The following is an 18,820-nucleotide window of genomic DNA, read 5'->3' as shown; positions in this document are numbered from 1 at the left end:
AACTAGCTCTTGTAGACCAGGCTGGTCTCGAACTCCCTGCCTCTGCCTCCCGAGTGCTGGGATTAAAGGCGTGCTCCACCATTGCCTGGCTCTTGTGTGACTTTTCTTTACGCTGCATCTGTTTAACTCTTTGAAGCTGTGTTACTGTGCTTGTCTAAAACACCTGATGGTCCTAATAAAGAAATGAACGGCCAATAGCAAGGCTAGGTGGGGCTAGCAGACAGAGAGTATAAATAGGAAATCTGGGAGGAGAGAGAACAAGGAGCAAGAGAACAATGAGAGGAAGACACCAGGGGCCAGCCACTAAGCTACACAGCAAGCCACGGAGAAAGAAGTAAAGTAAGGTATACAGAAAAAGAGAAAGATAAAAGCCCAGAGGCAAAAGGTAGTTGGATTAACGTAAGTAAAGCTGGCAAGAAACAAGCCAAGTTACAGCCAAGCATTCATAACTAAGAATAAGCTTTCATGTATGATTTATTTGGGAGCTAGGTGGTAGGCCCCCCAAAAAGCCAAAGATATCACACAACAGAGAGGTCATGGGCCCTAGGGGAAAACCTACTACTATTATTCTGCTAAAAAAAAAATATAGCGATAAAATGACTCCTAATGACATTCTGCTATCTATACCCATAAATCAGTTCACTGCTAAGCCAACATCAGAAGCTTCTTCATTATATTATATCACAACTAACACAGAGACCTACAAATGGACAATGTGAAAACAGTAAGAAACCTTGGAGATCTCAGTCCTAAAAGGAAAATTTTATCAAACCCCTTCCCTCAAGGCTTAGGGATCTATCTGGTATTAAAAAAAGGAAAAGCTTCTAGGAGCCAGAGGTAGTAGATGACTCCAAGGAAGCAGCATCTTCTTGACACAACACATAAGAACTCACAGAGACTGTGACAGCACGCACAAACAGTTAAGAGAAATCCTTAATGGTACAGCCAACATACATTTTTCATGAAGTGATTATCCTGCAGCCTCAGCTTCCTCGGCCTTTTCCCTCTTCTATAACTGATTCCTGTGTAGGCAGGAATCTACAGCAGCTGTCTGCTGCTTTTACCACCAACTGCACTATAAAATATGCTAGTCAAAGAGGGGCAAGCAAGACTGTAAAGGCACATAATGAACCATGACCACTCATGAAAGCCATTCGTAACTAGGACTATATACTGCATAGTTTTCTACAATTCTCCTGCTATATAATTATTTTCCTGTTTTTGTATTTCTAGAAGCTACCATCAAGAAAAAGAATGTGTCTTTAATTTCTTAAATTTATTAACAAGGAAAACAAAACAAAACACAGACACATGCTTTCTTTAGTACCTTGTTTACACATACGCACAGAATTAAGATCATGTCAAATCGTATGAAACAATGACTTCGTAGGTAGAATATATGATTCTTTGAAATGAACGAAAAGCACAACAAACACATCTAAGCTGTGATTTCTCCTCAAACTTTAGAGCCTGAACCTGAAAGCATGGAGCAAAGCCACAGAAGGATTCCCCAAGTCTAACTAATGAAATATAAAATACAACAGAGCCAATAAAACATTAATGTCTTGGGGGACAAAAAAAAAAGCTTGATCAAAGGGTGATATCAGTGCCAATTACTGGAGGATGTGTTTATGGGATAGTCTGCAGTATTTCATATACTGCCAGATCACTGATTAATGGCTAATTATCAGTTTACAGGTGAACCTTTCAACCCCTTCAGCATTTATACACAAGTTTAACCATTAAAAAAATGTAAACGGAAACCACACAATGAACAAAGGGCTGAGCTTTGTAAAACGAAGGACGGGGACTAGATTAATGACTTGGGACTGCTGGTGCAACCTTCTGCCGGATGGAGATTTAGCTAGTGTCTTGATGGTAAATGTCAGTTAGAAAAATCAGACTTAGTTCATTAAATATAGTTTTAAGATATTTGAATGGCAAAAAAAATAATTTACTTTGTTAAAATGTTTAGTATGGCAAACAATCCAAAGTTATGCTGGATACATCCAACTAAAAAAACCACAGGATTATTTTGCATCAGTGTTGCCTCTCAAAATTCAGAGACACCCAAACCTAAATGACCTAAATGACCTCCCATGGAACCCACACACTGAAGCAACATACAAAGCTCACCTTATCAGAGGCCTCAGAAGCCAAGAGGTTAGTTGCAAGGGTTTGCAGCTTATGGTGGGCCATATTTTTAAGGGCAGCAAGACTACGTCTTGTCATGGCTTGTTTCAGGTTCACTGCGGGATGACTAAGAGAGTCTACTGCAGCAGGAACGGCCTCATCGCAAGCGTTCAGTATCTCCACGGCCGTTATCCCCATCGCACAGCGGTCCAGTGCACCTGGAAGGCAGCAGGGCTGCACTTAGGTCACAATCCTATGAACTTGTGTTTGTCTGGGTACAGAAAGGGAAGGGCATAGTAGTTTCTGTAGGAATGTCTCATCAGTACTCACTCACAAACATTCCCTTGTGCTTCCTTTGTATACTCAGTCTCCATGTAGAGTCCACAATTATTCCTCTCCCTTAAGGCTTCGTACACCTTCCCAGCAAAAGCAATTCAAAGCCACGCTTTTCCCCGTTTCCCTGGATGGTGTTTTTGACTAGTCTGTCACTTCCACATCACTTGCAAACACCAATGAGCTCACCTTTCTTGTAGTTGTCTGTCGACATTAAACAACAACAAAACTAAAATGGGTCCATTTTCTCCTTCAATCATTTCTGAAGCCTTTGTTTCTCTAAGGAGCATCCAATAACAGGAAGGAAAGGAAGTATTCTGTCTTCTCCATTTAGTCTTGCAAAAATTTCTTCTTCAATGCTGCTTATCAAGCCCAGGCCTCATACATGCTAGGCAGGAAGTGTCCTACCACTGTGCTACACCCCCTTTGAGAGTCTTAGTTTCACGAATTAAATGTTTCCTGTGTGTATGAAATAAGTACTATTTCTACTCAGAGCAACTTCAAGTACCTCCTCTTGCCTTCCCTTCCGTTTATCTCCATCTGCATACTTCTTAGGTTAGAACACAGACCTCCTCCTGCATAACCTGAGCTTCATTACCACCTTTCAGAATCCCAGATTATTTTAGTTTCTTTTCTGTTTAGTGTCTCCATAATTCTAATTACCAGCTCACCAACTGTATATTAAATGTTTTTAAGATAAAATTATTCTCATGGCTGTTTTGGCTGCATGCATGTGTGTGCACTGCACAAATGCTTGATGCCTGCAAAGCCTAGAAGAGGGAGTCAGAGCCTCTGAAAGTCGAGTTGCAGACAGCTGTGAGCTGCCATGCAGATGCTGGGAACTGAACTTGAGTCTTCTGCAGTAGCAGTAAGTGCTTTTAACTGTGAAGACAGCTCTCTTACTTAAACTTTTACCTGCCTCTTCAAGCCCAGAACTATAAACTACACAAGAGCTAGTCAGTTGGGGGTGTTTTGTCACTCTAATATGCCTATGTGTAGCATGAACTACTAGCTGGCTAATTGCATATTTATTTGACAGCTTCAGATAGAGTTCTTGCAAATCCATGGTAGGGAAAAGTAAATAAATAGAAGCAAGGAAGCCAGATTTATTTTGTATTTCAACACTTTGTTTATCCTCTTCTTGCTGTTCAAGTTGTAGCTAGTGATATAAAGGCCCCTGTAGAGTCACGAAGGTACATCCTGAAGGTACTGACATTATTTATTTATTAAACTTATTTATTTATCATATCAATAAAAAATGAAGCTCTATAAATCAGATTCAGGCAGGATTTGATGTATGAAATGTATTTAAACTCTGAAAGCTACTTGAGCCATCAACATAGTGTCTGGGGAACGGGGGGCTCAAAAGTGAACCTGCTCACACTGAGTGCTTTTCTGCTTGTTTAAAAATCACCTCTGCTGGTTGGGTTTAGGTTAGATACCCTCAAATATCTCTCTTACTCATTCATGTGTCATATTTCAGTTGCTGTTTTTCCTTTGCAAATGCAAAGGGATTGCTTGACGTTTTTTATCATTGAGGGATACTGGCTTTGGTTTTATAATCTATAGCCTTAATTATGTTAGAATATGTTCTCTCAAGTCCTACAAACTAGGCTTTTTTATTAAGAAGACATGCTGGCTTTTAACAAGGGATTTTCCTGCATCTTTTGACGTGATCATGTACTTTTTGTCTCTAAGCCAATGTATGTGGTTTATTACATTTACTGAACCATCCTTGCATCTCTGGGAAAAAGTCGACTTGGTGATGGTGAAAATCCTTTTAGGTATGCCATTAACTGGTTTGTTACTGAGTTTTTTTTAATTATGTTAATTGGACAGGTTGGCCTATGGTTTCCTTTTTTTCCGTGTATTACCTGGTTTGGGTACTACAGTTAGGCACACTGGCTTCATAGATAGATTTTAAAAGTATTCCTTCTGCATCTATTTTTTTATTAATGTAAGCAGGATTAGCTGTAGATCTTAGAAAGCCTGGTAAGATTCTGCTGTAAATCCATCTGGGCCTGGCTGATTTTAATCAAAAGGCTTTTTTCTTCATTTATTGTGGCTCTGTTAGATTGTTGATTTCTTCTTGGTTTAAGTCTGGTGGTTTGGATGAACCTAGAAATTAATTCATTTCATTTATATTTTCCAATTTAATGGAGCACAAATTTTTAAATTATCCCTTTATGACAGTCTGAGTTTGTTTGGTATTTGAACAATCTGATAATCTATTTATCATATATTGGTTCTTTGTATTGTTTTGTTTGTTTCAATAATTTCTGCTCTGGTTTTTATTATTTCTTTTATAGTCTAGATTTTAGTATCATCAAGTCAGTCATCTGGGTTCCTTCTAGCTTTTTAATGTAGGCACTTAGAACTATAGTTTCACTTGCAGAGCTATTTTATAATGTGTCCCAGAGGTATCATTGTATTGTGCTTACATTGTCATTTAGTTCCGGAATTTTTCTATTCCTTTTATTTCATTTACCATTCAACATTCAGTGATTATTTGCTTCATTTCAATGAGCTTTTGTACTATATACAAGTCATGATTTGTTTGCTGTTAATTTTAAGCCTTGCAGCACTATGTTCAAATAGGATACACAGAACTATGAATAATATGCTGTAGGTCCTATCTTCTCAAGCCCTGTCTGCCTGATGTTCTGTGCTACTTGCATCTGTATGGGTGTGTCTTTCCCTTGATTTGAGGCGTTTTCTCTGAGGGTGTTGTTAAAAATCTTATCTATGCCAATGACTTGCATTCTTCTCCTTCATCTATGTCTATAGTTCAAATATTTGGCTTTTCATAATGTAACAAAGTTCTTCCAGGTTCCTTTTGTCTTTGTTTTTTCATTTTTCATATTCTTTCTTGAGTGGTCCAATTCCTCTACTTTATCTTTGAGACATGATATTCTGTCTTATACTTGGTCCATTCTACCTTAAAGGTTTCCCCTGAACTTTCTAGCTGGGATATTAAAGTTTTCAATTCTTGGTTTCAGCTTTGTTTCTCTTCACTATTTCTACCTTTTTAATGATTTCGGTTTGCAAATCCTCTACCGTTGTTTTTATCTTTTTCTATTGTTTCTGAGCATGAGACAAAACTAGCTCTTTCAACTTGCTTGGCAATTAATCCCATGAATAGCGTCGACATCACTGCAAATTTGTCGTCCTCTGCACATTATCCTCAATTGCATGCCTTTAAGAGCTGTCAAACCACTCTACAAGATTTACAGATTACTCCAAAAAGATGGATGCTACACAGGCCTTTATGGATAAAAATAATATGAGAACAGATAGTTATAAGAAGTATAAATACATTATTTTCATATAAAGAACTACGTTCAGGAAATCAAAAGCATCCTTTTAACTTCCTATCCCTTCTCCATGTTTATTCTTACCAGTGTCCATCTGCCAGACATACACAGAGCCGTCTGTGCATCCCACCACCAGGTAGTCATCCGACGGCCTCCACTTGATCACCTGAATAGGAAACAGGTGGCGCGATGCCAACATGATGCATTTTTTCTCCCGTAAACTTAGAAGTCCTACTGAGTGGTCACTGGCTACAGAACAGATGCAATGTTGAACTCTTGCCTAAAAAAAGGGAAAGAAACCTTCATTATATTTACATTAAAAAAAGAGTAAGATAGAGCTTGTCTCCCAATAACTTAAATGAAAATTACTTATATGTATGTTCCACTGAAAAACAACCACAATATTTAGGTATTTTGAACAATTTCTTCCTTGATGTTATAAATTAAAAGTTTGGGGTTCAAATGGATTTGCTTTTAAATTCATATAACATAAAGGTTAAAACTGGAAGGCTGTCATTAAAATACGAAAAAGACTTCACAAAAGTGATTGCCATATATATATGGGAAGGCAGAACAGGGCAGTAGGGAGGTAGGGGTTGGGTGATCTGTCAAGTGGTCTCGTCCCACAACCTGAACTAACTTTTGTTTCCTGAGAGAGAAGCTTTCTGTGGTGTATCTAACTTTCTGTCCAGGAGTCATTTAGGCCCATGCTCCTCTCTGCCCTTTTGTCCCAACATCATGACCTCACAGAGCTGCAAGAAAATCACTCCTTGAGGACCACAGCTATCACACATTATCTGCAGACTGACAATCCTGTCCCCGTTGTGGTCTCTGCTTATAATGGCAGAAGGTGCAGCACTTCACCTAACAGAGAGCTGGCTGGACAGTCTTCAGTGTATTCCCTGCTCATCGCTAACCTCTGCCCATCAATTTCCCTTTAAAACAGTACCATTTACAAATAAGCAGAGAAAGATTTTCACTAGCAAGAAAGCTGAATCTACAGCACAGAAATTAAAATCTAAAGACTGTGAATGTCTATAGGACAGTTTGTAAGCAATTTAGAACTTAACCATATGACAGCAAGCATCTGAATTTATTATGACTACCGCTCTAGAAATAAGGCCCATAACATGCACAGAATCTGCTTTATACACAGGGCCTGGAAGGGAAACCTGCAAATACACAATGCTCTGCTTCTCCTGCCCAAACACCGCGCTGTGAGCTAAAAGCAACATTTCCCTACTTCTCCAGGAAAGAAATGTCAACAGTTGTCAGGTGAAAGGGGCAGGGAGCAAGGGGGCAGCAAGTATGTAGGAGGAAAACTGGAGGTGCATAGCTCTTGTTTTATTGACACTGTTTTTGTGTTTGCTTTGCTTTGTTTTTGAACCTAGTGTCTTGGTTTAGACCAAGCTGGATTTGGATTTATGATACGCCTGCCTCAACCAACCAAGTACTGGAATTGGAGGCAAATACCACTCATCCTCAGTTCCAATTTTAACCACAGGATTTCCCAAAACCTTTACAATGCTGATGTGAACATAGCTGTTCGACAAGGATCTATAACATCATTCATATCTAAACTTGTTTGGCCACAATTTTATTAAAGCACTCTCGGGAAGCTGCTGTGCTTGGGTCCTTTCCTGTTAAGAATGCTCAAAGCTCAAGACTAAGCTTTCTCTTGATCTCGGTGCAGCATCCTGGGTATGCATCTGAATGTGGTTCTCACTGGTCCCACCTGCTCTGCCCACTCTCTCTTCACCGTGAGTTTGCTATATTTTGACTCTGGTGAATATTTATAATTGCAAGCAATCATAAAGTTAAGAAAACTAAGTTCAGGGACACACTGCAAAATTTACTTAAAGCATTACACAGAATTGTCTTAGGTATTTATTAAGCTTGTTTATAAATATCCAATGACTTTTTTTCCTTAAAAAGACAATACTATCAACTTAAAATAAGCAGATTTCCGACACATACAAATTAATACAATTACCAATTAAATAAAAACTGACAAACTAAAAAGCAATTTAAATTTAGCCACAACAGAATAAAACTGGGCAAATACACACATGATCAGGTCTCTACTTTCACCATCAATCAGTTGCACAAGACATATATTGCTAACTCGAGTTTAAAAGAATGGATGCCGTGCACGCCCATGAGTTGTTGTCAGCACTAACCTTGAACTTGTCAAATTACTCATTCACTTTCTAATTAGATGAGTGCAATATCAGTAGGCAATGAGTGTTTTCTATTTTGCACTACCCCTCACACATGCATACACACAACCACACACCACACCACCCCTCACACATGCATACACACATTAACCACACACAACACCCCTCCCACATGCATACACACATCAACCACACACAACACCCCTCACACATGCATACACACGTCAACCACACACAACACCACCCCTCACACATGCACACACACAGGAACCACACACAACACCACCCCTCACAAATGCATACACACATCAACCACAACCCAGGTGGAGTTAATACTGGCAGGTCATCATAGCATATTGTCACCCAGGCACTAGGGATTACCTCTTTCATTAGACAGCATTTCACTGGGGGTGGGGGAGGTATTGAAGAAGTTAGTAGCCAGTTTGGGCTACACAGTGAAACACTGTCTTTGAAAAGAAAAAAAAAAAAAGCTAGTCCTTCATTAGTGCCTCAAGTACTCATGTGTAACTGTTGAATTTTCAACTTGCCAAGTGCAAAGGAATCTCATTTAAAATATTGAGGAATATAGTCAGTATTGGTTCCTGTGTCTGTTAGAGCTAAGATTAGAATCTACTGTAGATGTCAACATCAGAGATACACAGCTACAGACAACCACTGAAAGTTGGTGCTGTTTGGGTAAGTTTAGGAGCTGTGGCCTTGCTGGAGGAAGCATGTCACTGGCAATAGGCTTTGTGATAGTTTAAATAAGAATGTCCCCCATAGTCTCATGTTTGTATTTTTGGTCCCCAGTTGGTAGAACTGTTTGAGAAGGGTTAGTTGTGACCTTGCTAGAGGAAATGTATCACTGGGGGTAGGCTTGAAAGTGTCAAAACCTCACACCATTCCCAGGATGCTTTCTGCTGTGTGCTTGTGGTTCAAGATGTGAGCTCTCAGCCACCATACATGAGGTTTATCTGCCACCTCCCTGGAATGATGGGCTATTATCTCTCTGGAAGCCCAAGATAAATAGGTGACTCATTCTAAAATATGAAAAGAATGCAATCCATCTTCATAGGAATACTGAAAAGTGTTGTATCATATTGCTCTTATACAGAAGAAAAATAAGGGAAATACAGAACAAATATTAGGTAAGAGCATAGCACACGCTTTACAAGTAAACTATAGGACATTTAGGTCTTAAATGTTGTTAGAATGTGGAGCTGGAGGAATGAAGCATTGGCTAACAGTGTTTGTTCTGGGAACATAAGGACAGGAATTAAAAGCCCAGCACCTAAGCAACAAGCCAAGCAACACCAATATGCATTCCACAGCCCAGATGGGGCAGACACAGGAGGACCTTGGGGTCCCAACCCAGGCAAGATGCAAGCCCCACATTCAGGGAGAGATCCTGCCTCAAAGAAGCATATTGAGAGTGATAGAAGGACAGTCAACATTCTCTTTTGACCTCCAATCTCAGTTCACATGCAAGTATGAATACCAGCATGCACGCACATGCACCTTCATACACAAACACACATGTGTTTTAAAGTAAACTATAATGTCCCAAATCTATCTCTTTATGGCCACCCAACACATCTTCTTAACACATAAATTTACCTAAATAGAAATTCACTATGTAGCCAAAGATGACCTTGAACTTCTGAATGTTTCTTGGACTGGTCTTAAACTCTTTATATAGATAAGAATGATGTTGAACCTATCATCCTGCCTCCAACAATCGAGTGTTGGAACTACAGTTCTATGTCACCACCAGGCCTGGCTTTCTGTGGTGTCAGAGAATAAAATCAGGACATCACTCACGTTAGCTAAGCAGGCACTCTAAAAACAGGGCTACAGACCCAGTCCCCATGATTTGTCTTCTCTTACAATGCAATAATAATGAAGTTGGCAAGTATCCCACAAAATGTTGTTTGGTCATTTATAAAAATTACATACCATCTCTGAAAATAATAAAAGTGTTTGGAGAATTAACCTTAGCTTTACTACAGCAAACACTCTTGAAATAACTAAAATAATCAAGAATGAAAACACACATAAAAAATCAATATTACTAAGATCAAGAAAGAATAGTTATTAGAGGTACTTAACTCATACGAAAATATGGTCTTCTATTTTTAAATATAAATTAAAATAAGCCTAATTTTCCTTCTTTCAAGAAACTGCTAGTCAAATTCATATAAAGAAAACTAGAATAGAGCAGAAATTACTCAATATAGCAAAATCTCATTAATTTTGATTCCACTAATTAATTCTGCATTGATGGCTACCTTTGAAGCCTGTATGAACAGAAAGAACAAAGCAAATACCTAACCTATTTAATGTAGAAGGAAAAAGACCATTTAAGGACTACTTTGGTATTAATTTTCCTTCAATGAACATAATTATGATAAATAATTCTTAGCTATCTATTAGATGAAAGCACTTAAAAGATTTGCTAAAACACAATTATCATGTTCTTATCTGTCCTCAGAATTATTAAAGAAGCACTTCCTAAAAATATTTAACGACTCACATTTCTTGACTTAGATCCAATTTCCATTATGAGTAAGTTCTAGAGATCATAGCACTAAACATCTACTTCATGTATAATGACTAATTCTATAACCTATTAACAGCACTCATTATTCCACTACTTCAGCATGGAATCACCAACTGAAGATGATTTAAAACAACAGCATTATAACAAGATAATGGATAAAACATTTTGATGGTGTAATTAAAATGATTATACAAATAAAGCATGGCGACTCATACTTGTAACCCCAGGGTTTGAGAAGCTGAGTCAACAGGAATATGAATAGCTCAAGACAAAGCTAGGCTACATAGAAAGTTCTAGGCCGACATGGTTACAGAGACACACATAACCAAGGTCACTCAATTACAAATGTAACACATTTTCACCAAATCTTATCGGGAAATAATCCAGCTCAAAATTCTTTTGATCATTTCTTATCGGGAAATAATCCAGCTCAAAATTCTTTTGATCATTTGCAGATTTAAAAATTTTGGTGTGAGGGTGTATAAATTATGTGTACCTCTGTGCATATATGTACATTATAAAACATACATAACTTTTTAAAGGCTAACTCAAGGTTTAAATTAACAAACTTAAAATGGAATTTTGAATTACTTACTAATGCTCATAATAACATTCATTTAGGCAACACCACAAGGCACAACAATTATCACTATAAGGTTTCACTGTCGATGATAGTGGATACTAATACTTTATGCAACTATGACCCTTGTCCATCTTTCCAATGTGTTTCAATGATCATTGCTCAAATCCAGTGTGGTTAATTAGAAGATCTATTTTTCATTGGAAATGACTTCCATGGCTCAGAGGATATGAGCATGTGTAACTTTTGAAGATTTATTCCAGGTGTGGTTTCCGGCACCCACGTGGCACCTTATAATCATCTGTAATTTCAACTCTAAAGTATCCAACACCCTCTTCTGGCTTCTGAGCACATTTCACACTTGCCACTCACTCACTTACACACATGCAAATAAACACTTACAAACATAAAATAAAAATAATTAAATCTTTTTAAAACAATATCCCATGCTAATGGCTTAGAAGAATTAATAATAAAAAATGGCTTTTCTACCAAAAGCAACTGACAGGTTCAATGCAATCCTCAACAAATTTCCAACACAATTCTTCAAAAATCTTGAGGGGACAGTTTTTAGCTTCACATGGAAACACAAAAGATCAAGATAGCTAAATCAATCCTGAATAATAAAAGAACAATTGGAGTTATCACCATCCCTGCCTTCAAGATGTACTACAGGGGTATAGTAATAAAAACAGCACAGAATTGGAACAAAAACAGACACATTGATCAATAAAATCAAACTGAAGACCCAAACAAAAATCTACACACCTATGGGCACCTGATTTTTAATAAAGAAGCCAAAAATGCACATTGGGGAAAAAAAACAGCATCTTCAACAAATGTGCTGATGAACTAGACAGCTACAAGCTGAAGAATCCAAACAGGCCCATGTTTATCACGCTGCACAAAACTCAATTCAAAATAGTTCAAAGACCTCAACATAAACACTGAATCTCAGAGACAAGAAACTGGGGAATAGCCTTGAACTCATTGGCACAGAAAAAGACTTTCTGAAAAGAAAACAGTGGTGACAGCCATATTAGAAACTATACAATGCAAGGCGAGGCAAGAGGATCATGAGTTCTCTGCCAGCCACGGCTACATAATGGGTTATTATTTCTAAAGAGAAAAAGTCCTGGAATGTAGCTCAGTGATAGTGCACTTATCTAACATGCCTGAGACCTTAAGGTTAATGTTCAGTGCTGAAGTTTTGTTTTGTTGTTGTTATTATTATTCTATACAACATAATCTACAAATCCCTTATATAAACATTTTTAGATGCACACTTGTGAGAGAGCCTCTGGACACCTACCTCTCTGTGGCAACATGTACCATGATTTTTGAAATTAGTGATGGTAACACTGCCCACCCATGTAAATGTTCAGAAACTTACATTTACTAAGACTTAAAAGAAGAAATAGAAGTTCTCGTATTTCTTCCCATAACCCAATTGAGAATCTCACAATTTTAACCTCTGTAACCACTGTCCTCAACTGATCTCAAACTATCAATCCCATTAAAAAGTGTTTCATTGCTATAGCGAATCTGTGCTGCCTGGACTAAGCAGTCTATCACTGGCAGTATTTCATAGGTTATAATTCTTTACAATATTAATTATGTGTTAAAAGCAATATATAGCAATGACCTCAAATGCTAAGTTAAAAGTAAAGGCTAACAACCAACAACAAGGTATTTAGTCAAAGAAAATTCTTTTTGGTGAAAAAATAAGATAGCTGGAATAAGGAGAAGTGGAAAAATATTAAATCAAAACATCAAGACAGATATTTAGTTTTCAAAGAAATCTAATCCTAATATTTAAAAATGTTCATTGAAATTGCCAGTAAATAATCCCCCCTTCTTCAGTGCATCAGTGCTGAAGAGCAGAATGCACGCGTTATCTCGGTGTCTGCGAGTCAGAACATACCACCTGGGTCATCCAGTCTGCCCTTACCCGTTTTAAAGCATTCCCAGAAAGCTCTCATGTAATGTGTTCTTAAGCAAGACTTACAGAAATTACAGGCAGCTGGTTTAGCCTACCCACTAGCTCCCTGGGGGATGATTCCATTTTCCAGTGGATTCCAGTGTAAATAATATTAATTCTCATTTTCTAAATTTGCTAGTTTGTTTCCTGACTAAGTTATTCCTTTGTTGGCATTTTTAGGACCAGTCTTGTATCTTTCTGAATAATTTTCTCTTCATATAAATATCCTTGATTGTGTTACCTTTTAAATATACGCATCACTAGAAAGCCGTAAGTGACCAGCTGCTTTGGCTCATGAATCAATCCCACTTGTCTCTTACTCATTACTTCTTGTACTTCCCAGAACTCTTTCTTTGGAACATAAAAGTGCCTTTAACGTGTCATTTATCATTCTAAATATCCTACCTAAAAGTACAGTCTATGAAATTAAATATTAATTTCATTTGCATACTTGCACAAAATGGCCTCAAAACAGAATTTTTTCAATATCAACTTTTATTAAAAAAACAAGGGGGAGCTGTTTGTTCATTATCTATTTTATAAGATTATATGAGCCAACCAAAATACTGACAAAAAACTACATGAATAACATTACCTCCAATGATAACTTTAACATCCTCTTTTATTCATTACATATATAGATGGTAAATATATATTTATATTTCCTAGTGTAAACAGATATATAGTGTAATTATATTTATTTACAGTAAAGATACAAGATGGGTAGACTCTACATTGTTATTCAAAAACAGCAAACAAATATGAATATTCTACACAAGATTCGGACAATGCCAGAGAAAAATTAATTTAAAAATAATATAGTGATTTTGTTATATTAGAAATGAGAATTTTTATTCTTTTCTCATCCTACAGTTATAAAAAAGTTTCATATTTGTTTTTAATTCAATCACTGCCTTACTCAAGCTTTATTGAACCTTTTAGCAGGGAGGGGATTCCAAGCTTCAAAAATGTAAAACTATACCAAAAAGAAAAGCTTCCCATAAACTAAGTTACATAAACTGAAATATATATAGATTAAAGAAAAGAAAGGTACCTAGGTGGGGATGGCACACACCTCTAACCCCAGCATTCTAGAGGCAGAAACAGGTGGATCTCTGAGTTCAAGGCCAGCCTGGTCTACAGAGTTCAGGACACCCAGTATTACACACATAAATCCTATCTTGAAAATCACAAAACAAATCAAAGAAAAAGGAAGAGAAGAAGGGAGGGAGGGAAAAAGGAAGGGAGGGAAAGAAGAAAAACTCTACAGAACCCATGCAAATTAGCCAGCCTTACGGCATGGCCTTATAATCTCGGCACCACAACTGCAGAGATCATATCCTTGAGGCTCTCCCGGTTCGGGAAGCTCCAGAATAATAAGAACTCCTGTCTCAGAAACAAGGTGGACAGCTTCTGAAGAATGACCCAAGATTGACTTCTGGCCTCCAATCTCAAGTAAGCACATACATTCTACAATTCTCACAGAAAATTAGTAATAAAATTAGTAACCAAAGAATCAAACAGTAAGAGATTATTTTCACCTGCATATTTTGTCAAAGATAATAAAAACTAATACTGTAAAAGTTAATGGCTTTTTACATTGCTAGGCTATATTCTAAATGTTTTACAATAATTCAGAAAAAACTCACAACCACCCTCTGAAGAGGATGTTATTCTTATTTCCATTAAAATGGAATATGGACAGGTAAGCATGGAAGTGGTAGCAGGCAATGAAATAACTATTAGGGGCAGAAAACAATTTAGTAACCTTACAGACATTAACAGCCCATCATATAAAAATTTTGAGTTTCTAATAGCAAGTGTGTGTGTGTGTGTGTGTGTATAAAATCAATATAAGAAAATATTTCCAACTGAGGTGGGAAAGATGGCTCAGAGATTAAGAACACTTGGTGCTTTTGCATAGGATATGAGTTCATTTACCAGAACCCACAGGGCAGCTTACAACCTTCTATAACTCCAGTACCAAGATATCTGACACCTCTGGAGGTACCAGACATACAGGTCGTATACATACATACTGATAAACAAATAAAATAAAATAAATGAATCTTTTGTAAATATACACACACACACACACACACACACACACACAAATGAAAGAACTTTTTCCACACAAAAATAATCAATATTGTATATTTACAAAACTAGAAACTGGTAACAACTATGTATATAAAGTAGAACTGTTAATATGGCATGATCACCCAATAAATAGTACACAGTTCTCAGTGATTACTCATATGAGTAAATACAACTGGAGAAAAATTTATTAGAACATTAAATGAAGACACAGTATGTATAGATAACTATATCTACAGTAGAACCAAAGTATGTAACAAGTGGGTTTTTATTTTTTAATATTTATTTCTTATATACACAGTATTCAGCCTGCATGTATGCTTGCAGGCCAGAAACAGGGCATCAGATCTCACTGTAGATGGTTGTAAGCTCAGGAACTCTGGAAGATCAGTCAATGCTCTCTAACCTCTGAGCCATCTCTCCGGCCCCAGTAAATGAGTTTTTAAAGCCAGTTGGAAAATATATCAAAATAAATAAAATGCAGTATTCTTATATAGAAGGATAACAAACAGGTGAACTTTATATTTCTTATGACTAGTATTTTAAAAATCAGTATAAATCAGATTGTAATTTAAAACCATGCCATATGCTTAAAGGAGAAAAAAAGAGAAATTAAAATGGAAAGATTCTATACCTGACTAAAAAAAAAAAAGAAAAAAAAAACTAAAAGATAATTTACAGGAAAAGAGAGCAATCAACAGTCCTCGTAAAGAAATTAGAATTTGGGGATGGAGAGATGGCTCAGTGGTTAAGAGCATTGCCTACTCTTCTGAAGGTCCTGAGTTCAATTCCCAGCAACCACATGGTGGCTCACAACCATCTGTAATGAGGTCTGGTGCCCTCTTCTGGCCTGCAGACATACACACAGACAGAATATTGTATACATAATAAATAAATAATTTTTTTTTAAAAAAAGAAAAAAGCAATTAGAAATTTAGGAAAGATGGTTGTTTTGCTTCACAAGGTTAAAAACAATCTTCAATAATTTTAATTGATTGAATAAACCTATTGAAATTATATATGCTTATATAAATCAATAACACAAAATACTAAAAAAAAAATAGAGGAATAAAATTTTGAAGAACGACTAAATCTGCCAGGAGACACTATGCTTGTAAGCCAAGTTCATGTCATCCAGTCAGATGACTTCAAATCAAATTTGAGTTCTGTGCCTCGCTATCTGTGCACTGTGAATCAGAACTATGACTTCTCTGCATGCTATTTGTCTATGTAATGTGGCTAACAACGACAGTATCATGGAGATTTGCTCTTTAGTTTATACGGAATGATGCATATGAACTACCAGAGTGACTATACTTATCCAACTACAAAAAAGGTCATATAATGCCTACACTATTATTACTATTATATCACTATGCAGCACAGCCTTCATCTTTCTGACGTGTAGTTAGGCCTATTCTGAGGCATGACTAGATGGGCCAATGCGGAGGTGTCCGCCTAAACATTTCTACTTCCTCAAGCACCTTAGTTCCTTCTTTTTAGTACCATTTTCTTATATGAAAACCTGTGCTGAACAGTTTCATTTCATAACCACCAATATCTTAAAGTTATATTCACAAATTTTATAGCACTTCAAACAATTTATATTCAATAAAAATTTCAACTGAACAACTCAATGATCACCTCCACTATACCTTGAACAGTTCTTTTATCTTTTCATCTACTGAATTTATTATTTTTTACTTCATGTCTAAAACAATAAAATGTTAACTTTCATTTCATTTATGTAGTCAATGGGCATTATGGACCAAGATAGGTAAATACTAAAACCCTGAAAATATTCTGTTCGGAGCAGTGAGACCCAGATCTTGAATTTCTTGTAATCCTGATCTGAGTGCCTACAGTTGCTCTCAGCACGAGACCTTCAGGAGTTCCTGATGGCAGGAGAGTGGTTTCTGGTGGGTTTGGCTGGGGCGTGGCTATCTCTATATAATCTGCCCCTGAACACAATAAAGGGGGCATTCTTGGGGAATTCAAGGATGACCTGTGTCACTGTCTGTCTGTGTATTTTAACCTCCAGACCCCTTGCCCGAATCTTGGTAACTGGGTGCCAGCGCAAGAATGCAGACACAGGGGCGCAGTGCGCGGCAATATTCTAATGGTTTTTTGGTGGTGGTGGTAGTGGTGTGGATTTGTTTTGTTTTAAGCAACTCAAAAGTGTCAACCAGTGCTAGACATGGTAACATGCACTTGGGTGGCTTAAGTAATAGAATCACATGTTTGAACCTAGTCTTGGCTACACAGCAAGAACCCAGATTAATCAATCAATCAATAAATAAATAAGTAAATTTTTGCATGCATGTGCACAAATATGCTTGCCTTCTCCGCTCTGCACTCCAACCAGCTCCCCACCGCTGTGCTATCAGCACACGCTGAAACCCAGCTGGCTATCTACGGAACGGCTTCCGTTTTTTGGCTCCACTGAGAACATGAACGCTAACAAACAACTGAAGTGTAGATTGCAATCTGCTTGCCTTCCCTTATTTATAGCTGCACATTTCCTAGAGAACAACAACGACCTGTGTGTCTCTCATAGAAGCAAAGATTTGCTTTCTCATGATTTAGATACCGTCCTCACTTTTCTAAGCTGGATATTCTGAAGGAAACCATGCCACTTTCCTAACAGCATATTAAAGAAACCTATGCGCTAATTATATCTTTGTTTAAAAGAGATACTGGCTTGCAGTCTCAGTTGTATCAAGCACACAAAGAAACCTAACCTTGAGAGCACACTAGTAGGCAAGAGAGCAGTGACTGGTTTAATGTATGTCCAGAGGAAATCAATAGAAGGGGCAAAATTTCCCTCTCATGATGGGGAGGTCATCCTAAAGGCCCTGCAAAGGTAATAGCTGCTCCCCTCTGTGATCCACTCTGGACCATCACAAAGAAATGAGGGCTTTTTAGGCAGTTGAAAACCCCAATTCCAGGCAATGAGCAGCGAGGCATAGTACAATTTAGGACTATTTTCTAAAAAATTATGAGGAAATAAAACCTTTCACCCAATCTCTTCATATCTCGAAATTTCTATTTCATGTAATAAAAAATGCTGAATTATTGAAATGCTTGGTAGTCCACCCAAAATGGACAATTACCATGTCAATTAAAGAATTATAAACAATAAATTCTTCCTCCCACCCTCTCTAAAAGTTTCAAAGTTAAATTTTTCTCTTGAAAACAGACTAATTCTTAGCTTAAACAAGTTCAAAACCACCCGCTATATCTGGGATAGGGCACACAGGAGACAAAGCACAGTTATAAAAGCTCACTCCATACCACAAATGGGCAAAAATCTCCTCAGAATTAGGCTCCCTCTACCCCAAATTTACACAAGAAAAGACTAACACTAGCAATGGTTTAACTAGCTCCAGTGGTAGCAGAGAATTACAAACACGAGAAACCCAGGCCTTGTCTACTTCTCGTCTGTTTCTCTCTGGCCTAACTGCACACTGGCCATTTCAAGTCACAAGTGCTTACAGCTGACTGTTTTCTCCAACTTCCTTTCAAAGTCTGAAACAGTGGCCAAGTCTGATTTTTATACAGACTCCTTTTGCTGTTGTTGGTTGGGGGGGGCATTGTTTTAGTTTTTGTTTTGTTTTGAGTCAGGGCCTCTATGTATAATCT

The 18,820-nt window shown here is 37.4% G+C and overlaps 1 protein-coding gene across 1 annotated transcript in view; it reads right to left on the bottom strand.

Annotated features, from left to right (window-relative positions):
• The window catches only part of Wdr7 (WD repeat domain 7), a 276,473-nt gene that overhangs the window by 219,712 nt on the left and 37,941 nt on the right, over positions 1-18,820 (bottom strand). The window contains exons 13-14 of the mRNA XM_005356195.2: positions 5,865-6,060; positions 2,137-2,351 (exon numbers count right to left, since the gene is read on the bottom strand). Coding sequence (XP_005356252.1) covers positions 2,137-2,351; positions 5,865-6,060 — 411 coding nt within the window. The remainder of the gene's footprint in view (positions 1-2,136; positions 2,352-5,864; positions 6,061-18,820) is intronic.

This window comes from Microtus ochrogaster, chromosome 18 (assembly GCF_000317375.1).
Source record: "Microtus ochrogaster isolate Prairie Vole_2 chromosome 18, MicOch1.0, whole genome shotgun sequence".
NCBI classification, from domain to species: Eukaryota; Metazoa; Chordata; class Mammalia; order Rodentia; family Cricetidae; genus Microtus; species Microtus ochrogaster.
This window is presented reverse-complemented; position numbering and strand designations above follow the sequence as displayed.